The following is a 22,757-nucleotide window of genomic DNA, read 5'->3' on the forward strand; positions in this document are numbered from 1 at the left end:
ATGCTGGAGCCGACTCCTCTCCATATGTTTATACTGCAAAAAAATCCCAAGAGGTATTCAGGATATTTCCCAAAGAAATCAAGGATCCGTGACCAGTCTGCCCAGCTCTTACCACTTTCGAATTTATTAGCAAAATCCAACCAAATGTGACAGCAGGATCTGGTCCTACACAGTCTGTGAAAGCTGGTGAGCACTGTCTTCACTGAGGGGAAGGCGACAGCAGGCACAAAGCATTACCAGTTTTGCTGGGCCCACCAGCTGGTACCCTACAGCTGGCCACAGCACAGTCTGCCTCTTGCCTGCATGAGGGAACAATAGGGGCAGGAAGGACTGAAGGTGGGTCAGGGCCCAAGAAGATGTTCAGTGGGAGGCATGGGCACAAGAAAACCAGATCACAATCGCTCTGCCCTTCATTATACAACTTGTTTCTTTCTTCACAAATAATAATAGGGTCAGAAGAGTGCCCTCACTTACAGGAAGTTCACACCTTATTTCAATGTCACTGGAACAGTGGAGGAGCTATCAGTGAAGGAGAATCAGGAGAAAATGGAGTTGTGGCAAACTGACAAGCAGACAAGTTTGACAGAAGACTCAAGATTGGTGAAGGCAGCCAGTAGGCTGAAAAAGATGAAAGCTATCCTTGGGATTTGGCCAGAAATGTTGGACACCTTTCCAGCTTTGTGACCCGACATCTGTAACAACGATGTCAAGAGATGCTTGAGAAGCACCAAAAATGGGAACATCAGTAGTCTGGAAGGAGGAGAGCTTGGCACTGCCTTCATCAGCCCTACCTGTCCTCAGCGGGAAGCTGGAAGCAGCAGCACTCAGAACAAGCCCTCATCTCTCAAAACAGGGAGGTGGTGAGCCATCCTTGACTGGAAAGAGACAAAGTCCTCTACACTGCCTGTGAGCCACTGCCAGGAGATGTCTTCACATGACATTCCAGATGGTCAGTGCACCCTTCTGAATCATCTCCTGCACGGGAGGGCCAAGAAGCCCTGCTGAGCCAGCTTCTGCACTGCTTCTGTGACCATCTGGGGACAAACAAGACACAGAGCTACAAGTGCAGCTGTGTCACCAGTGTGGTTTGCCTCGTCTAAGAAAGGAGAGATACCCTAGCATTACACCTGACTCTAGAAGCACCCTACGTGGAGTGTTCCAGGCTGCAGGGCCCCTTCCAGGTCTTTCAGAGCCTCTTGTTCCTGCTGTGTTTTTCCTTCCAGCTACACTCTGTTTTCCCTACATAGGGGGTCAGTAGAGGGTAAGTCCTTGTTTTCCTGCCTCCCAAAGCCCATCCTCATGTTCACACACCCCACTCCCCCACCTTTTTTTTTTTTTTTTCCCAAACTTTGGAGACAGGCAATTTTATCACAAAGAGCTTTTGTTCTGAGAAAAATATCAATATTTACTGGTGCAGTTCTGTCAGCGCTGCATGTGCGCCTGTCTTGAAAATACCTTTTTTATATTAAGGACCCGTTGGTCTGAAGTAACATCAGATAGCCCAGCAGACGAACCGCATCTCCTAATCCACCACCTGACCAAGGCTGTTTGCCAACTGAGCACTGGAAGCCGTTCTTGGGAATGGCCGTTGGGGTCTAATGTGAGACTCCAGCAGATCAGTAGGATACATTCATTTGGCAAAGCATTCTGAGTAATGAATGCTGAGTGGCAAAGTCTGCTTGCAAATAATGGAAGGACACTCACACCTAACCCCCCCCAAAGTGACTAAGGTCATTAAATGTCTCTTCTGCACGTGACTCTTCTTACAGCTATCCTCATGCACAGCTCTCTTTGACCAAACACAGAGTGGTAGCCAGTCAATACTTTATAATCCCTGGGACTGACTGAGCCTTCAAGTCTAACAAAAAGAAAAAAATCAATCTAAGGGCCTGACCCTGTCAGGATTAGTACCCCATGATGCCCCAAAACTGCTCTCCCCACGTCAAACGTAGGGCTCAGCCCAAACTCACTGCAGCTCCCTGGAGGGTTTATGTGTTCGCTGGTGTAATTCTCACAAACAGCTTCTTGGAAAATGTCAGCGACGGGTTGTGTAAGGGATGCCCAACACAAAGAGAAAACACATTCCTCTGTCTGAGAGGACTAAGATGTTTTTAGATAGAAATTATGTGCCTAGAAGGTAGTGCTGTCCTTATGTGTTCCCTCCGCAATACAGCATGGAAGCTCTGCGAAAAAACAATGCACATGTAGGGGGTGGGGGGCAAGAAACAGAAAGACACAGAAAATGAGGTATTTTGTTTTACACCACTCTCTGCACTGAGCAGTGACTCCACACATACCACGGACAAGAATGAGTTACTGTTTGTTCCATTAAAGGTTAACTCAAATTAAACTTTCACTTTGAAATTTCAGAGTCAGCAATTTGGAGACTTAAATTGCCTAACTTGGAGATTTAAACTGCGTAACCTTCCCCTGTTTGTTTGACAGCCCTTTCTGGTTGATTAATGGAAAGCTATAAACAGCATTTGCATAAGGATATCTATCTCCTTTGCTGGGAAGAAGAGGTCCCAAAACTGGCTTTGTAAGAGGAACAAACAATAAATGAAAGTCTTCCAAGTCTGAGCAGGCAAACAGACAGCACAGGTTTCTACTATTTACAAGCCAGCTATCATCAGCCAGAAAGCAAGAACCAGTCCTTACTGTTGACACTGGAGCAGCATTCCTGTCCCCAAGTGACCAACAGTCAGACCTTTGTCCCCAGCTCCCCAGGCAGTATTAGGAGCCCCTAGCAACACACCCCTACTAGCAAGGTTACCCCCAGGGCAGCAGTGTTCCCAGTCTCAAGGACATGAACGTGTTTTGCAAAGGAAGGTACCCAGGGCCCTGCTTCACCCAGGCAAGCAGCAGGTTAGCAGTTACCCTTCCAAGGAAAGCGCCTCTCCCTCCTCATCACAGATGCCAGTTCCCCAGCTATGGGTTGACAGCATGTGTACAAGGCAAGGAGATACATCCCTCTGCCCCTGTGGAAAATGGGACAAGCCCTCCTCGCCAAGACTGCACAAGCCAAATCCAGCAGTTTTGCTGTATTCTCTCTCTGCTGCTCTTCCCTAGCTGCCCCAGTTCAGGACACCTGCAAACCCGCGCCTATGGTCCTACTGATGCTCAGACTATCCCCAAATCTTCCCTTGGTGAGCTGGGTGCTCTCCTGGCTCCCATACCACACCCAGCAGCCTCATGTCCCACACCATCTCCATGGCGAACATACCGACTGAGTGAATGACATTCTAATTCCTGTTTCCATCGGTGCCATGGGTTTTCCTTGGATTTCATTCAGAAATTATTCATTCATTCATTCATTCACTAACCCATCTCACTCTCACTTTGCAGGAAAGGAGTAATGAAACTACAGCTCACCTGGAGAAAAAAAAAAAAAACAAAAACACAACAACAAAAAACCAGTTGCAAACACAACAGCAGCTCCCAGGAGCGTGACTGCTATATGCACGCATGTAAGGCCAGAATCCAGCCGCACATCTGATGCGGAGGCAGAAGCCATATTCAGGCTGCCAAGCCTTTCCAAGGCACGAACACAAACCCTTTGGAATGTGCCCAAACAAGCAGCCTTGGCCTCTTCAAGATTGTCAATCCTGCAGAATGAGACACATCTTGACCCTCCTGTGAGGTAACTGCTCAGACTGAGTTTCCCCTTAGAGCCTGACCCCACAGGCCTTGAGTCCTTGAAAGCGTAGGCACCAGTACAATGCCCAGTGTTTGCTCCTGTTCAGGCACAAAACAACTTTGCATACACAGTCCTGGGTGGAATATAAGGCACAATTTTATTTTCCCTCATTCCTCTTTCTCAGTTCACACGCATCACGATGTTTCCTGACAGCGAGGCTATGCAGTGATTGCAGGCATCCTCATGGTTTGTGCTCACGCAGCAGCCAGCAGCATTGCCCTGAGCTCGCAGGAGCTAACCTGGCTGCTCAGAGTGCCACTGTCCTGAGCAAACTCCTCTGCGAGGTGTCGTTGGGTGGTCCACCCAAACACTCTGAGCTCTCCTTCACTTGTCCGCAGCACGACCAGTGGGGGCAGCCAGGGTGACCTTTGTGTCCATGGCCACAGCCTTGGTACCCACCTGCAAGAAAAGAGGCACCATCAGCTGAATCAAAAGTGGGCCAGAAAATCCCAGTGTGTCAGAGCGTGCTTCAGACCCAGGACTTGTCTAAGACAGGGAGGCACATGCTGATGAGATCACAGCTTATTCAAGGCCAAAATTGCCAGGGCTCCACAAAGAAAGAAGAACAACCGAGGGGGACCTTCCCGTTCCAATCTCTGGGGAAAGCTGAAGATTTCCGCCCCCTTGCCTGTTGAGTAATGCAAGACAGGCCTGCAGAACCCTGTGCCAGCCACCGGTGGCGATGGCCAGAGCTAGATGCAGGTCAAGCACAGAAAAAGGAAGAGGCTGGCTCTATACTAAAACATGCAAAACACACAATGACGCATGCAGGTCAAGGACAGGGAAGCTGGTTGGGATTAAACAAACAAGGGACTTGAACTCTCCTCCTAAATGAGGAGTGAGGCTTCTTCACAGGACAGCATTGGGCATCGTGTGACATAGCCCGGAAGCTCCCAACCTGCCAGCACTGGAACAGGGACAGTATAGACCCAGTGCTGCTTAGCCTCCTTGAGAAGGGCTGAAAGACAGAGCTGCCCTGCCCCATCTCCTGCAAAGCTGGCTCGGGTCTCTGTCTATGGGGTGCGCTGCAAAGACCTTTAGCATGTCCTGCTGCATTTCTCACCGTTGCAGTCCCATCCAACCAGAAGATACGCACACACAGGTTATCACAGGCCTGGTGCACATGCAAGGCAGAGTTGGGCTGGAGTATCTACTCACACCTATCTACAGTGAGGAGGAGCAAATGCAACAAACCTTCCTGATGCCAGCAACATGGGGAAAGCTGAGCACCCACCTGGCATGGTCCCGCCACAGGCGCAGCGAGCAGCTTTCTGCCCTCCGCTTGAGCAGAAAGCGCAGCAGTGAAACACACCTTGGTGCTCGCAGAACTTGTTTTTCACCGTCAGAGTGAACGGAGAGCCCTGCAGAGGGCAAGCAAAAAGAGAGGCTGCTGCAGTGGGTGCTATCACCTGTGGTGTCTGCATTTTCAGAAACCAACTGGGTGATCAGGTCAGTCACAGATCACTAAGCCCAGTCTCAAACTGCGAAGTGGTAGAGGTGATCCTTAGAAAGATTTAAAGCAAATCCTTAGAAAAGAAAAGCAGGTAAAGAAGCAGCAGCGCAAGAGAAACAAGAAATGCTACCTGTACATGCTGCCCTTTCACAGAGACGCAGACAGCGTACAAGCCTGGCTCCTCAGGGCTGTAGGAAATATGGTAGGTCCCATCACTGTTATCACACACTGTTGGCTTGACTGTACTACAAACAGAGAGAAGTCCAAGAGGTCAGTGAGTGGCAGAAAATTGCTCTACATGTGAACCACTGTTTGCCCTAGATTTGTAGTCGGCTCCTTATCCTTAGCCTTGCTCAGCAGCTGTGGGTCTCAAGCGAGCTTAACAGGATGCATGAGCAGTCCTCAAGCACCGAGTAGCTCTCACACACACCTGCTGCTGGGAGCAGCAATAACCATACAAAGGAAGTCACACAGAGCTAGCTGCACTGCAAGGATTTGTAGCAACCCTGAGTGCTGAAAGAGCAGAATATGGCACAGAACACTTGCAGGTCAGATTATCCCATCAGATAAGAGCCCTCAGAAATGGGATAAATCCACAGCTTCAGACAGAAGCTACCTGCAGAAGATCCCATTAATAAAACAGGACATAAACAGGGCAGGTTTGACTTGCTTCAACCACCATCACAAATGCATTGACCCCAACTCTTCTCTTCAGTGCTCTGAGGAGTTCTAGGTCCCTGCTGGTGAACTCGCCCTTTCCAAAGGGAAGCTCACTGGGTTTCACAAGGAATGCTGGTGGGCAGAGCACCAGGGAGAAAGCATCAGCTAGTTACTTGGGGACTGATGACCTGCTTCACAGAACGATGTAAAGAGCTTGCCACAGACAGTTCTCAGGCAGCTCTGCACAGAGGAAGGTGTTCTTCTTAATCCTCACTAATTAGTCTCTTGTGCCCCATGGCATGGCAGTTTACAATCTTCCAGATTTGCAGGCTGTATTCCCTACCCCCCACCATTTCACATCAATACAGCTGCCTACATCATTTCCTGCCGTGAACTGTATGGTGATACTTCATGCTCTTCTGTAGCTGCTGTGCCTCAACCCAAAGCCAGACGGCTTTCAGTAACGGATGTAGCAACTGCATACACGCAAGAAGAAGAAATTGAGTTAATGAGGCCACAGCGACCTCTACCCCGCTAAGCAAAATCCACATAAACCTCATGTGCACACCCTCCTGTGCCGTATGTGCACCTAAGGAAGGAAGGCACACTGGGAAAATATTTTTGAACAATGAGGCTCTATTGATAAGCCTCTGTGCAGCCAGCACTGCTTCTGTACGCCTTGTCAACACTCCCCCATAGGAAGGAGTTTTAGCGTCATGTCCCTTTTTCCATCAGGCCATCCCACCACTAGCGTTCCTGGAACAAGTTACTTTGTCATCTTGCTCCAGCTACATTGTGGGTACTATAAAACAGAATAGATGTTTTCCCAAGAACTGACCCCCCCGTTGGTTCTGCATTTGTGCCTGCATGCTTTACAGTAACAAGTACGGCCTGGAAACAGTTACAAAAATTATTTTTTTCTGGTTGGTCATTTTTATCCTGGAAACACTTAGGAACTCAAGTGCAGTCTTCCCTGCTCTTGCTAGAAAACTTCCAAACATGTTAAAGGGCTCAACACTTGCAACTATAGGAGAAAGCACAACGAACTCCCAACGCAGATTCTTTCTTCTGAACATGAACTTCCATCAACTGTCAGAGACTCCTGGGCTTGGTGGGCTGTCTGTCTGATTCAGGACAGTCATTCTGGGGTTGCTACGTTCTAAATAAAAGCAGGAACCCTGGGTGTCTACTGGTAGGGGTGGGAAGCAGCAACAGCTCACTCTGACAATGTGTAACACTCACTGAGAACTGAATCCTTTAAGAAGTCCAAAATCTCTCAAAGACTTGATACAAATCTGAGGCAAAACTGTCAAGCTCCACACAGCCAAATACAACCAGTAAGAAGCACTGCTATACCGGTGGGAAGAACAGTAGTGCCTTTTCCCCTACAGACTCTGACCTACATGCTGAAGTACATCCTCCCACCTGCCCAAACACGGAGGGAGCCAGAGTAAGGGAGGGAGAAAGACAAACCCAGTGACCAGGGAGTTCTCAGGTGAAGTACTCACCAGTCCCTCTTGTCCTTGTGGGTGATGCTGACCCGCACAGTCTCTCCTCCTCGCCGCACCCGCTCCCCCATGGTGTCATTGCAGAGCAGGGTAAAGCCAGTCAGCTGATTCTGACGGGCACTGTGGAGATCTGCAAGGCAGAGAAACAGGACCAGAAAGGACTCATAGCAGCCATGACTGCCACCTTCCACCTAGCTGGCAGCGTTGCAGTCCCATCAGAGCAGAGACAGGACTTTGCTGCTGCAGTGTACAGCTCCTTCCACTCACAGGCAGAAATAAATATATGATCTACTGTGACTGGGGATCAGGAGAGAGTACACAGCCATATGTTGGGCAGGCTTAGCCTGGAGGTCTGTACGGACCAAGGTGGTCTTCCTGCCTGCCCCTCTGAGCCCAGATGGTTTCTTCCCAGAAGGCCTCAAGGTGCACCATACAATCAGGAGGGAGGAGGAACAGCCCTACTGTGCCGTGTGGAGCCCCAGAGACCTCAGCACTTACAGTTTGGCATGGAAGGGATCGAATGAGCCCTGAGTCTGTCTCATCTGCCCTGCGCAGGCCATTACTGACCAGAGCTGGCTGTGCTCTGTGGGCTGGTCTGAATGCTACCTGTTTGGTGGCCCTGCTGCAAGTCACTAGTAAGCAAATATCCATTAAACCACTGATGCCAGTTATTCCCATGGCAATCTCAGCAGAAGCTGTAAGGGGAATTAACCTACTCACTCTGCCTCGGAGGGGATCTGCCTAGGCCCACGCTGCAGAATAGCTGGGGCCACTGGGAGAACATCAGGTCCTGCCATTGCAGGTGCCATTCCCATCCCCTGACTGAGCTGTGGTCTCTGGCCTAAGGGTTGCTCTCCTCGCGCCTCAGCCCCACTCCGAGGTCAGTGTTGTTGCAGAGGGCAGCTGCAGTATGCTCTGTACATCTGGATGGGGATAGCCCTCAAGGACTGGCACGTTCCCATTCAGCTGTTGTATATCACCCCATTACCTTCCCCATGCAGGGTACATCTAGCTGGATCAATCACTCTATTGAGAATGGCCCCAAAAACTTCATAGCCACAACACTGCCCTGCCCTCTCCTGGGCAGAGAACTGGATCCCGTCGTCCACGCTGGGGTGAGTGTTGTAAGCAGCACTGTTCAGCTTTGCCAGCCGGCTCGCCACCACCCCTTTGGTGATGAGGATCTCCAGGTCCGAGCCGCTTGTCAGCAAGCGCTCCGTGAACTCCACGCCTGTCCTCATGTCCAGCAGCAGCTGCTGCAGCTGGGCCTTCTGCAAGTGCAGCAGGTTTTCCTTCTGCACCTTCAAGGCCTCCAGCTGCTTCAGCAGCTGGTCCCGGTGCTCTTCAATGGCTTTCACATACCCACTGGCAAACAGACAGATCTCTGTGGCCACAGCCTCTGCACGTCCACGGACGGCACTGCCCATGTCATCAATCTGGCCCAGCACATCCTCTAGGGTGCCCATGTGCTGCTGGGTTTTTTTCAGCAGCTCCCGCAGGGTGTCCCCGTGCCTGTGGATGACATTGCCGGTGAAGTCATAGGGGTGCTGCCTGTGTCTCTCTACAATGCAATCCCGGCAAACAGGCTGGTCACACTGCTCGCAGAACAGCCTTAGCTCCTCTGTGGGATGGAAAGGACAGAAGAGAGGCTTCCCGGCCTGGCTGCAATCCTTGGTATTCTCCAGCTCCACCACTGCGTGAGAGGCTGTCTTCTTCTGTCTCCTAGAAGGGAGCGACCACATGTCACTTTATGCATGTTGGATATGAAATGCAAACATTTGAGATCCCTTGCAAACGCCAGTCTGTACGGACTGCAAGTCACAGTGTGCGCCACTCCCTCCTGTCTCCACTGAAATCCACTCTGCATGAAGGGACTTGTGGTCTCCTGAGGACAAGGCTCCACACAAAAGAGGGCAGCATCTGCCAGCAGCTCATTGGAGGCTGCTCGCAGGCTGCCTGCATGCTGTCAGCACTATTTTCAGACACAAGAATCGTGTGCCCCGCCATGGCCACATGCAGACCAGGGAATGGGGTGTCAGGCTGCTACTGCCTGACAGAAGCGGGATAGTTGCAATTACCCCCAGAGCCTGCTGTGGAGGAGGGTGGTGAGCCCTGCAAAGTGAGAGCTGTCAGGAGGTGTCTCAAAACAGAATTGCTCACCAACAGTCCTTTCTGCAGAGGAATGGAAGGTGCCAGGCTCCTCAGTCATCAGCCCAGTGATTTTCACCAGCTTTAAATTGCTGAGGCAAATGAGCTCTAACATCCCTTAAGGGAAAATCTAGTTCAGGCCACTGCCAGAAGACCATCTGTGGTAAAACATTTAATATTCTGAAAGTCGAACTCCATTTCCTTCTGGCCACCAGGTTAGGTCCTGGTGGAGGACCTTGAGGAGACCAAGGATGGGACACAAAGAACCTGTTATGACCCAGACATTTACCATGTCACAGGTCAGCACTGGAATATTTCCATTTTATGCTGTTTTGGACACTGGGAGCTAGTTATTGAGCAGGATGTAAATGCCTTCTCTCCTTCCTTGTCTCCTGCACTAATGACTTCTGGCAGTTGCGACGGGAGCTCCAAGTCACAAGCAAAGAAATGCTCCAAGGACCAAGCTCTGTAGAGTAGCTCTGGCAACACAAAGCAACCTCCTCACAGGGCAGAACATGGCCCTTACACTACTCCTTTCACTTCCCATTAATCGCCGTTGGGTCCAGCACATTTCCAAAGCCTTCTAGCATTATTTGCATAAGACCCTTCAAAGTCACACTTCCCTGACTTCAACCTAAGACATCTCTCACTTATTCCAAGGAGCACAACAGTGGCACTCAGATCCTTAGCAATCTTCCCTACGCACCAGGAAACCATTTCAAAATGGTTTTCCTTTGCTGTTGTTCTGCTCTGCTATCAACTAAATCAGGTGCACATCTGCAGCAAGTCTTACACATATGGGGTGAAAATATTGTATCAGAAAATGTAAGAAGCAGGTCATCAGGACAAATTTTCTACTGCTTTATACTTTCTGCAGTTCTTTCTGTCAGTGCAGTAGGTTGCTATTCAAGGTCTCAGTTTATCACTCTTCAGCAGCTTGCATGGGATATGAGGCATTAGCTAATCAGAATGGTATGCTGAAAATTACAGTGGAAAGGTAACTAAGAGCCTAAGCCATTTTACCAGAGGCACCAGTATCTGCAGGGGGGCAGGGCAGCAGGGAATATGCCTGTTCTTTCTGGGGAAAGAATTTGCTATTCAAGTGGAAAGGAGCAGCAAATGTGGAGAGAATAGGCTGAGCTGATTAACCCAGGCTAACAGGCTTCCCTGGTTAGTGTTACTGGGTGTTTTTCTGACCCTGCCTGTCACCTCCTTGCTTCAGAAGGCAGTTCAGACTTCCTATCGCTTTTCTGTCATGGGCTGCCTGTCCTTTGCCTTGCTCACTGGCCGCTGCAGCCGCCTCCTCTTCAGCTCCTTCCTCTGCTGCAGTCATCTCTTCCTCCTGCATCACTGACATGAACCTCTCCGAGGCACACAGCTCTCTTCTGCTGTCACTTCTTCAGTTTTCCCATGTTCCAACAGAACTAAACCCTGCAACATCAGGCATGCTGTGAAGCAAAAGCATTACTGCCGTAGGCTCCCAGAAACGCTGAAAGTGTACACAAGATACATGGACGCAACAATTAACTGGCAAGCACATGGGCTGATCACTAGCAGGTAGCAACCACAGTAGGCAGGCTAGTGTCAGGACTTCTACTTCATAGAATCATCAGGTTGGAAAAGACCTCTAAGATCACCAGGTCCAACTGTCAACCCAAGACCACCATGCCCACTAAACCATGACCCGATGTGCCACATCAACAAGTTTCTTGAACACCTCCAGGGATGGTGACTCCACCACTTCCCTGGGCAGCCTGTTCCAATGTTTCACCACTCCTTTCACTTATCTCCTTTCACTTCACCTAAGGGTGCCTTTGCACATACTCACAGTAAACGTTTCTGGAGGTGGAGAGAGGCAGACCAGCAGCTTATCCTCCCCATTTTCCCTTCAGAGATGAGCTTTCTCTGAAGCAGGACAGCACCACACATGAGGCTCTTGCCCTGCTGGTATCCTGCCCGCACCCACACTTGTTGGAGTATGGTCAGCCTCCCCACCCAGCGATGCTAAACTGGGAGGCAAACCAGCAAGCGGTTTGGACTTAATAGCCTCACCTGAACAGGCCTGACGAACTTAGCGCTAGCAGCTTGTGGTCCCCGCCTGAGTACAGGGCATCCTCCGGGCAGGATAAAAACCCGCTGGGGACTGAACAAACTGGAAAACATGCGGGTTTACCGCTTCGGCGAGCCCTACGTGGCTCCTTGCCTGCTGCACCCACGGACCCACCCATCCCCACGCTGCCCTCCAGCAGCCCGAGAGGAGAAGGCCGCCCCGCGCACCCCGAGGCGAGGTGGCCCCGTCCGGGCCGGGCCTCGCCGCCCCCTCACCTGTGGGCCTGGCAGCAGAAGAGGCAGAGGTCTGCCCCGCAGGTCAGGCACCGCCTCGCCGCCGCCCCGTCGGCGCAGAGGTCGCACCCCGCCGCCGCCGCCGCCGCCGCCCCGCCGCGGCTCAGCGCCAGGTAGTCGGGGGTGAGCTGGCCGACGCCGCCGGGCGGCAGCGCTACCTCGGCGTCGCACACCGGGCAGAGGACGCTGCGGGCGGCGGCCCGGCCCGGCTCCCCCAGCGGCCCGAGCCGCCGCAGGCAGGGCGCGCACAGCGAGTGCAGGCAGGGCAACAGCCGCGGCGAGACCCAGGGCTCGGAACACACCGGGCAGCGCGGCCCGAACGACATGCCGGCAGCCCGGCCGCCAGCCCCGGACCCGGCCCGCCAAGGGACGCTCGGCCGAGCACCCCGCCGGGGCCGCCGCGCGCCGCCCCCGCCGCTGGGCGCGGGCTGCCCCGTTGCCACGGGCGACGGCGGTTAGGGCGGGGGGGGGAGGGGTCGTACGCTATCGGGCGCCACCCTTCGCCGCCGCCGCCCCCCCCCCCCCCCCGTGAGAGGCGGTGTGAGGGGCGGGGGCGGCCGAGGGGCTCCGCTGCCGCCTCCTCCGGGGATCCCCCTGCGAGACGGGACGGGCAAAGGCGGGCGAGGGGGACCCAACAGCCCGCTTTGTCCTCGGCCTCCTCGCCGAGGCACTGAGGAGCCTCTCCAGCTGTTTGCCGCCTCTGACACCCCTTGTCCTTTCCGAGCCGGCCATCTGGGAAACGGCCCCCTTCCCCACCCCGCCGCCGGTAGAGTTTGTGTTTCCCGTTCTTCCAGCTCCGAACTTTGGCCGCTCCTCAGGCGGCCCCCGGCTGTGCCCTTGGCAGGCCGGTCGCTGCTCTCACGGTGGCTGCCTTCGGGCATTCGTAGTCTTTCCTTCTGATCCCCAGTGAGCTCGCCGAACAGTCGAAGAGCAATACCAGTGAAACTCGAATAGAAATAGTGCAACACGTCCAGGCTTCCCCGTGACTGTATTGATTCACTGCGCAGAAGGCAGGCTTTGAAATCAGGAAGTCGTCAAAGTCCTACGTGAAGCTCCTTGGACTTTGATGGTGCGACTTACACCATTGCTTTTACCATCCTGATTTGTAAGGTCCTCAAAGAATTAAAACAGGTGGGTTTTTTGAAAGAGAAAGCTCTTTTCTAGACAACCATGTTGACTAGGACTGATGATACCCATATAATGAGCTGCATTCAGCCCTTAATGACTGAACTTTGTACCAGCTTCTCCCATAGATCACCTAGGACCATGGCTATCTTACCTGTCCTCTCCTCCTGGCCCTTTTGAGTACCAACGTGACATGAACACCGCTTGAGACTTCCAAATTTTAAGTTCCCTAAGTTGTATCAAAAATCAACAAGCAAGGGAGATCTCCGGTCGGGTTTTTTTTTTAGGACTGCTGAGTGCAAATTATCTAAACCTACTGATCCGTAAATAACTAATCTGTAACGGACGTTAACATCCCTCTGATGCACAATGGCTTCACAAAGACACCTTCTTTGTGCAAGACACTCAAACATTTCTGTGTCTTTTATGTTGTAATACGAGATCAAGGCTTTAGATCACGATAAAATGTTTACAAGCTTGAAGCCAATCAAAAAGGAAAGAGGTTCTAGCAACCTCCTTCAGATTAACTATTAGCAAGTGAAGTGGTTGCTGCGGAGGTTAGGGAGGATAAAAGTTGCAGTAATAGTGAGAGAAGATGACTTGATAAAGATACTAAACATTGTGGCAGAGAGGAAAGACTGATTCTTTTAATCATGCTGGTGGGAGGAATAGCGAATGATGCTGTAGGCAGGGGTGTGGGAAGAAAATGGGAGAAGAATCGTAACATCGCCCTTGCGCAGTAAAGGTGAGCTACCTAGAGAATGGCAGCATCTTCCATCGCTGCAGAGAGATGGTGAAGTAAGGCATGGCTGGCAATCGCAGAGGAAATCTGAGGTTCCACCCCTGCTGATCCGATTTGATCATCTGCCCTGAGGCTGATCAGGTTGGAGCACGGGACAGGTCACTGCTGATTCATGTATCCATGAGTCACCAGGATGCGGCAGTAGTAACCTCCAGAAGACTAGAGGAAGTTGCAGTGAAATGGGCTGGAGAGAATGGACACAAGAGCCCCGTGAGACTCAGAGAAAGAAAAGAGAAGCAGAAATGCCACCAAAAAAATAATAAAGCTAACCCAGCAGCCTGTGGAGCGGGAGCTGCATCAGTACAAATTTGTGCTTCAGTTTTGATTACTCTCACTGTAATACTGCTTTCGGGACTATTGCCAATCGGCAGAGGAAGACCCTATGCCACCGTGTCGTAAATTGTGAAAGGCAACTCAACGGACATGTGCACTGGTGCCCTCTGAATATCTTCAAGAAACACATTGGGCTGCAAAGCACTGCACGAATTGGTTTGGGAGGCCTTCTCCTATCTCGGATTACTCAGAGTTTGCTTTGTAACTGGACAAAACGTAAGGATGAAAAAAAGAATGTGTTAGCTTGTAAACACTGATGGGCAATAAAGGATCATAGTTACAAAAATGAAACAATGAAAATGTGTCATTAAAATTACACTAAGTAATGATGTTTTCCTTTTGCCGCATTTCGTGAGAGCTGATTGATGGCTAATTATCCTCATTTGACCCAAGATTTACTTGAAATGTGGTCCTCTTCAAACTAGTTTTCCTGCTCCTATTGTTAAAGTTGTCTATTAGAGCCTCTCAGAGTACTTGGTCTGGGTGACCTGTTCTTTCCCTACCACACTTTCCCTGCCAGCTCCTTCCTCTTTTTCCTGTTTATCCGCTTCTCGTTTCCTACCCGTAAGCACCGGCTCATCACACAGAGACGTGGAAGATTTGATGGTTTCCTTCTACCTTCCCCTCAAGGACTCTTGACTAATATTTCTATTGTCTTTGCTCATTAGCCCATTCTGGGGGGAGTTTTATGCTGCTTTCCTGTTTATATTTTTCTGAAGAAATACTGGTAAAACTTTTTATACGACGTACCAAGAAAAATCTTTAAAGCATAATTTCCTTCCTAGACTCTTTGTGAGTAGCGTCGGTATAAAGCATTCATTGCATTTGGAACGAGATGCCTCGTGCTTCCCTGTCCCTACCTACTCTGTCAATTTTAGGGAGCTGTTTCTGGATATCCTGCCATCGGAAACAAACTGAAAGCCAAAGTCATCAGTGAACACGTTACCCCAAATGTGGGTTCTTTCACCCCATGTGCAAAGACTAATTGACACACAGAGTTGAGATATTTGCTTTTATTCCAGTTCTGTGCTGAAAAGGGTGCTAGACGATAGCTCGCAAAGCTAGCAAACCTTCCTAACAGTACAGAGAATATTTATATTCCAAAAGTTGAGTAATACATTATTCATACTCATCCAGCATCCTTAATACTGATTAGTCCCCTAATTCTATGCTTTCATTTAAAGGCGTAGTACGCAAATATGTTACGGCACATACTCAGGAGGGAGTGGTCTTAGTTGAGTAGGGGGCTTTTTCAGGCTTAGAGGTGTGGTTTTACCATGCTAATGAGTAAAAGTTCACCGTAAGTTCAACTTCTATCTAACTTATCTTTACTTACACTCCATTTGTTGCGACCTTCATAAAAATTGCCTCCTTGGTTACTTGTCCTTTACATTCTAAGATACAGTGTGCTTCCTTATCTGTTAGAGGCAGTGGGACACTCTCTTCTCGGTCGAGCAGTCAGAGCCATGAAACAGGACAGCGAGGAGCAGCCCTGAAATCCCTGGGCTTGCAGAAAAGTCCAGGATGACTGATGATAAAAAAGAGGCTCTGAAAGATATTCAGAAAGAAATTATTAGAGATCTTGTTGACAGAAAACAGAGAACCTGACAAAGTGCCACAGCCTGGGTTAATGGCAGCCAGAGGAAGGTGAAAAATGGCTTATTTGGGGAGTTTACAGAGAAAAGAGAAGTGGAACAGACAGTTGGCTGCTTTCCAGTTGACCAGTAAGTCCAGTTCTACTGTGGATTTGTCAGCCCTGGGAGCTACTGTGTTTCAGAGATTTCTCTGAAGGTGTCAGAGCTGCCAGACTGGTCTTCTGGGTGTACTTGACACATCATTACTTGTTTCCGTGAAAACTGTTTTGTGTTGGCTGTTGCCCAGCCACCCAGCTAACAGTTCTTCCCGTTTATAGCAACCTCATCTGGAAAATCCAACAAATCTCCCAGCCTAAGCAGAATCTCTTCCTCATTCAGCTGAACATACCTTTAAAATTATGTGGCATTTGACTGGTGGGAGGAGCATTTCCATACTGTTCTTTCAGCTTCTGGTCCAAGAGTCTACTATTATCAGTCTATTTACTGAGGTGCAGAGGCTGGTGTTGTCCCCAGCCCTCACTTTCTGCATCCAGCCTGATGCCCCAGGGCTCTCAGGGCGTGAGCACCTACACTTACCCCACTTGAGGCCAGCCAGAGCTTGGGTGTTTCCCACCTCCCAGGCGTCTGGGCTGCCCACGATGCTGGAGTCCATCTGAGAAGGATGCCATGCCCAGCCCACCTGCCTTCATTAGCTGCATGGTGCGGCCGTGAGGATAGGTAGGGCAGGAGGGCTGCAGGCTCAGAGGGAGCAGGCATATCATGCCTATGAGTGAGGCCACTTCTCTCTCTGTACACCGGTGCTCATCCAAGCCTGCCCTTCAGCACAAGGTGTGAAGCAAGTCTAGATCTGGTAACAGGCTCACAGCTGGGTGTGAAGTATAATGTAGATGTCACTAATGGGCGCTCCGTGAAAGGCACCTTCCCCTGGCGCTGGGTTTTGTATGTATGGGGTCTCGGACACAGTGTTTGTGTGTGCCTAGTTAGAAAGAAAATGCCTTCGGTTGTTTTCATGTGCCCCTGTCTCAGCCCAAACTTCTGGGTTGAGTTTGTATCTCCTTTGACTCCTGCAGCAGTCTAGCTACTGGACAGTGCCCTATTTGTGGGGCCACACAATTGTTGCTTTTTCTTTCTTCTCTATCAGTGGCAAAGTTCACTCCCATCAGAGACAAAGGAGTAGGACTGCTGTCCGCTGTCCGACATGGCAGCATCAAACTGCAATGAGCCAACCTGCCTTTGGAAAATAAGGTGCCAGCTGACTTTTGCTTGTGCTGGGCCGGGAGGGCATGAAACCACATTGCCCCAGGTCAAAGTTCACATAACAAAGCTACGCAAGCTGATGGCTTGGGGGAATGTGACAGCTGCTGCAGAAGGACAACACGGGACAGCACTGATCCCCTGCTTGGGATGGAGAGGGAGGACTTCTGCCCTGGGATCTCTCACAGACATTCTACAAGGCATGTCTGGGAGTATTCACTCTTTGGAGAAACACTTTCACTACCAAACATCTCCCTTCACACATATACTCACCTGCTCTCTCTCTTTTCAGTTTGCTAGTAGCTTTTTCCTTTACAGGCTGGTGTTGAGTTTAAGGGACTAGACTAAACTGGAACTCAAGATGTAAGCCCAAAGTTTCTTCATTTTCATGCTGGACTCTGAAGTACAGAAGCTGCTGTCACGCATCAGACCCATGCTCCAGCAGAAGGACGTGAGCCATTGCAGTGTGACTTGGGACAGGTGAAGGAAGCAGGCAGCAAAACAGCCCACTTGGCAGAGTAAATCTGTGTCACTCACTGACTAACAGAAGGGGCACAAACATCACACGCAAGTGCTTGGTTTGACCCTGAAACGGCAAACTGGAAGCGGATAGGGTACAGGCGTCTTGTAACACATGAAACACAGAAAGAAAGCAGCAAAGGAGATGGCTGGATCTCTCTTGTTGTCCAGATTTGCAACAGGAAACACAGAGTTTGAGGTGGTCAAACAATATGCCTTTCAAGCCGGCACAGCAGCTCTCTGAAGACAAAAACAGCTGCAGCTAAACCACCCAGCAACACTGGCCTTGTGCAGACTTGCCCTTGCTGTGGCTTCTGACCAGACATTCTTGCTTTCCCTTCCTCCCTGCGGCTTTCCAGCCACCTGCTGCCACTGTCAGCTTTCTGCTGCTATACATAGTCTTTTTAATCTCTCCTGAATCCTGCCTACATTTTTGAAGGGAAGACGAAACTGTTTTTTTTCCAGCCAGGTTTTCTAAGGAAGCAAGTTCTTTGTGATGTCAGGCCAGTAACCTTTTTTTTTTTTTTTTTACTTCCCCTTCCACCATATTTGAGACAGGGGATCTGAAAGACTGTAAGTTTCTACGCGCAAAAGAAGATTGACAAACCATGTTAAAGAAGTGCAGTTCGAACCCTGTATTTCCCAAAGCAGCATCTCAGGCATTGAATCTCACCAAAAAAAAAAAAAATTAAGAGAATGGTACAGCGGCAGGGTCAGCTCGAGCTGGGTGCCTCTGGAGAGGGACCCTGAACAAAGAAATCCCTGGGCATTTGTACCCCTGCAGACTATGCATCCACCCTTTGTGCGATCTTCATGTGCCCTTTGGTCCAATTGTGAGTCTGGGCTGAGATGCTCCAACATCTTCTGACTCCTGATTGGATTCGTTCACTGTCTCCAGGCAGGCTGTTATCCTGACCAGTTGCAGCTGCCATTGATGCTTGTACCCTCCTTATCTTCAGGTTTGTGCTGGCTCTGGAGGACTTGTCTTGCTTGAATAGATCCAAGTTCTGTACGAGTTCATCAAATCGAGGTGAAAGTTTACAGCACGCAGCCTTAGGCTTCAGCAAATCTAGCTACTCGTGCTAAGTCAGTAAAGCCAGGCAAACAGCATACTAAATCACACAACATTATAACTCCAAGTGATTAATTCTGTTTGAAACCTCCTTATTTAAGCTAAACAACTAATATCTCTGGACAAATAAAAGACACTTAATACTCCACTGAGAAGACAATAGAGCCATTCTTTCCCTTCACTGCTGGAACCATGACAGGCAGGAAGATATTACAGTAGACTATTACCTGGGGATGCAGCTATTGTAGTGGTGGCAGGGGGAACTAGGAAGATGGGGCAGCACTCCAGAGAAAAACAGGCTGAATTAGTTCTGCTGCTCACAGAGCAGCTACAGTTCATACGATTGGGGGGTGGGGGGGTGGGGGGTGTGGTGTGTGCAGCACAGAGTGTCTCTGGGGCCAGTGCGTAGTGGCAGAATGTGCCTTCTGGTGGGGTCACTTGGAGACAGCATCCCAGCACCAGTATGGCATCCCCACCTGCAGCAGCCTTTTGCCTGCCCCATGGCCCCACAGGCTAAGCACAGCCTGCATCTGTGCACAGGGGAAGGGTGTCAGAACAGGACTTTCCCTGCAGCACTAGAAACAGAAAACTGATGTTACTGCAGGGCAGTGACAGCAGGGAACTCACTCGGTTGAGGTTTGTGGTCAGTATGAGACCTGACAAAGCAATATTTTTATGCGTACGTGTCTATATATGTGTGTGTGTACATAAAAATACAAAATTTGACTGCCTGAAGGAAACTGCAACAGGCTTGCAGGAGGACTAGCTCCCTGCAGGAGGACTAGCTCCCTGCAGGAGCAGACGTCAATCTAACGAGAGCCGGCATTTCATTTCAGACAGGTACAGGCCAGCCGCCGTTGTGCATTGCAGGCCAGCCTGCTTATGACGTTTGTTCCCAGGCTGGAAAGCTTGAGCTGGTAAGCACGGATCTGCATGTAGCACAGCTCTCCTGCTTCCTTATGTGCTTTGACTTGCCCCAGGCTCCTTGTCCCTCATTCACCCAGCTCCGTTGCTGTGCCTAACACACTACACCTGCTCCAGTTTCGTTTGATGGCCAGAAAGCAGAACTGCACAGGGCAGGGGCAACCAAACTCTGTTTTCCTCACTCTGTTGCTATTGAGACCTGCTGACTGAAAAAAAAAAAAAAAGATGGGGGAAGGAAGAGAAGTATTAAGGTTTTTACTCAGGTGTCCCAGCAAGAATTTGGTCTGCCTTGGATCACTTCTCTACTCCAAAATGACTCTTCCTAAGCACCTCACTCCTTATTCCTACCTGAGAAACTCACCCAGGCGCTGTGTGGAAGAGTACAGAGGAGGCACAGATGAGCACTTGCAGAGACAAGGGTCTTTTTGCCTTTTTTTTTTTTTTTTTTTTTTTTTAAGCTTCTGCTGAAACTATGCCTAGCAAACTCACCGGGCTGAAGAGGCACTTGCCCTTTTCCTTTTTGATGCTGTCTCAGCTGCACCCAGCAGTTCTCAAGAAGATGGGGCTAGACCGGAGACTGTGACAAATTGTTATTAATGGTGAAGTAACTGTGCTCCGCAGCCTGGGGCAGGGGAGAAGCCCTGGCCCTGGCAGCTCTTCAGTTCAGCTCCACCCTACCTGGAGCTGGAGGTCCACTTCTCTGCAGCAAATGGAGGCTACTGTTGAGTTAGAAGTGCCTTGGCTGTAATCTGGAGCCAGGCAATTGTTCTGGGTGCTGCCTTTTCCTGCCTGCCCCATGCCTTCCTACTCCTTATCTGGAGAACTGGTGGGTTTGAAGTGAAGGGAGAGAATCACCTGTGTTTTCTATGCTCAGAAGAAAATACTTCCAAAGCAATGCACTTACTTAGATGTCTAAGAACTGAAATACAAGGAATATATATATTAATGCTTACCTCTGTCCGTTGTTAGCATGGGAAAAGAGATACTCTTCAGACAGAAGTCTCCTCTTCCATATTATGCAAAGCACCCCCCCCCAATTACCACCCCTGCATTCAAGGGGCACAGAAGGGAAGACAAAAGAACAGGAGGCTCACGAATCCTGCCATGGGACAGGACCACATACAGGGCCGTTGACAAGATAGGGTATGCTCACCTAAACTGCAGAAATGTAAATGTCATGAGGATTTCCTTGATCAAAACTTGTGCTTCTAAAGAGCAGAGGTGACCCAGGACTCCTCAGTCTTGCATCCACTCAGGGGCACATCTTTCACAGTCCTGGGGCACTGTATCTCTGAGACCAGCCCATGGGTGAGGCAGTGTTGTGATGGGACTAGGAAACGCGGAATTTTCCACAGCTTGCTCCGTGCCTCAGTTTTACCAGCTTAAAGTGTGCAAGAATGCTTTTGTGGAGATCTCGGGTTCTTTAAGTAACAAACACAGTGTAAAAAGCTAAACACGCATCATGCAAAGGGACAGATGTCACAGCTGATCTGACTATCCAGACGCCATATTTCAGTTCTTAGGAGGGGCGTCTCTAAAACTGTGTGCCTGAAGTTTCTCTTATTATTTAAAACTCCTTACATCTTCCATTCTTGAAGAATCAAGTTGCAGATAAAAACATCTCAAACTTTGGCAAAAGCAAGGCACTCCAATACCATGGGGTCTAACTAGCCTCAGGCATTTAAATTCATTGCACTATAAAAAAACGCCAGCCTCAGAAAAAGTACTGAAAAAAGTTAAATAAAGCAGCAAATTCTTGTTAACGCACTAAGCTGACTAAGCATCTCTCAGTAGTAAAATATTCCAATATTCTGGACCTATAGTGCCTCTCTCTTTTGGTCTAAGTGTGGCTCTAAAGCATCCTTACATTAGACCTTGTTTTGTCACAGTAGCCTTCCCCTCTGTGCTGTCACCACAGAGGTTCTTCAGGCTCTAAGAGACCTCCTTGTTTCCACAGTGAAAAAGGCTAAAGCATCTCAGCCCCAGGCCCTGTCACCTCAGATCTGCAGGGCTACATCGCTGTCATAAAGGGTGGTCATCTTAACACCCACCCAGACAACATGAATCGACAATCCCAGGTTGCTTCCTTCATGGAGGTGGCAACTCTCAATAGCTAAAGGTTTCAGAGGGAAATACTCTTATTTGAGATTTTTCTGTTTAAAAAGACCTTATGGGCTTTGTATGTCCTCCTAAAACCTAATGTAAACCAAAAATTAAAGTGTCAGACCTACAGAATTCTCAGTTTGCCTCTAGAAACTGGAACAAGTGGGTGTAAGCTTAAAAACAGAAAGCAAGATCTGTTTCTGGACTTCATCTCTCTGCTCCTTACTCTCTGCTATTTTCAACTATTTAATATTTCAAAACCAAAATAAAACCCAAACAAGGCCACACATTACACAGTCAATCTCCTTCATGTGCAGAAGAATTAATGACTATGAAAGAGGAAATATTCGAAAATCCAAGAAAAACACCTAGAGTTTTCCCATTTCCAAAAATAAAAATGAAATTTCATTCGCAATCAAGTTTTTTAGTTTAGGATTTTGATTACAAAATCCTAAACTAAAATAGAAACTTTCCCATGCTTCCCAAGGCAAACATTTTCAAAAGGAAACCAATTCCTATGTGGTACACCTGATGATAGGGGACAAGAGAACATGAAGACTGCAGCTCTTCTCTTTCCCTGTTCTTTACTATTGTGCTTACCCTGGTCTGTGGCCAAATGTCCTTCTGCTGACATTTAAGACAAAAAGGAAGAACATGAAAGGCCCGGAAAAAAAGGAAGCAAGGCAGTAAAACGTTTATCTTGCAAAATCAGAAAGTCGTTGGCAATAAAACACACTGCACCGGTAAAGCACTGGGACTGGATACCAGCCTTTTTATGATTTAACGCAACAGAAGAATAAAGATCAAATGAAGCCCTAGAACGCTGTCCTTCATCTGATATGAAAAGCCAGATGTGTTACTGCTGGCAACAGCTGTAGTTTGTTGCTCGGTCAAAAACAAGCAAAAAAACCCCAAACCCTAAGCAGTCAGTAACACAGTTTCTCAGCAACAGCCTTCAGCTTTATACTGGCCGGCGGAGCCCCAGCGAACACACTGCTGCTACACCTCAGCTGCAGCTCCTTTTTAGCCATGAAACACCGTGTGACCCCAGCCGGTGCCGCAGGAGGCTGCCCACCCCCAGTCCAAGGCTGGGGAGGAGCTGGTGGGAGGGTGGCTCGAGACACCCAGTAACATGTTCCTGCCTCCTAAGAGGAGCAGGGAGCACTTCGCCCGTGCTGGAAGCGCGCTCTGGCACCAGACCAGCCACGTCAAGTGCAAGGT

General features: G+C 49.5%; 1 protein-coding gene across 1 annotated transcript; it reads right to left on the minus strand.

Moving 5' to 3' along the window:
* Nucleotides 1-3,944: 3,944 nt before the first annotated feature.
* TRIM45 (tripartite motif containing 45) lies at nt 3,945-12,135 on the minus strand. The gene is made up of 6 exons (XM_086464637.1): nt 11,792-12,135; nt 8,307-9,040; nt 7,319-7,448; nt 5,281-5,395; nt 4,932-5,058; nt 3,945-4,096 (listed from the first exon to the last, which is right to left on the minus strand). Exons 1-6 carry the CDS (start codon nt 12,133-12,135, stop codon nt 3,945-3,947), a joined length of 1,602 nt encoding a protein of 533 aa, XP_086320763.1.
* Between the last annotated feature and the right edge of the window lie 10,622 nt (nt 12,136-22,757).

This window comes from Leptosomus discolor, chromosome 1, assembly GCF_034619465.1.
Source record: "Leptosomus discolor isolate bLepDis1 chromosome 1, bLepDis1.hap2, whole genome shotgun sequence".
NCBI lineage: Eukaryota > Metazoa > Chordata > Aves > Leptosomiformes > Leptosomidae > Leptosomus > Leptosomus discolor.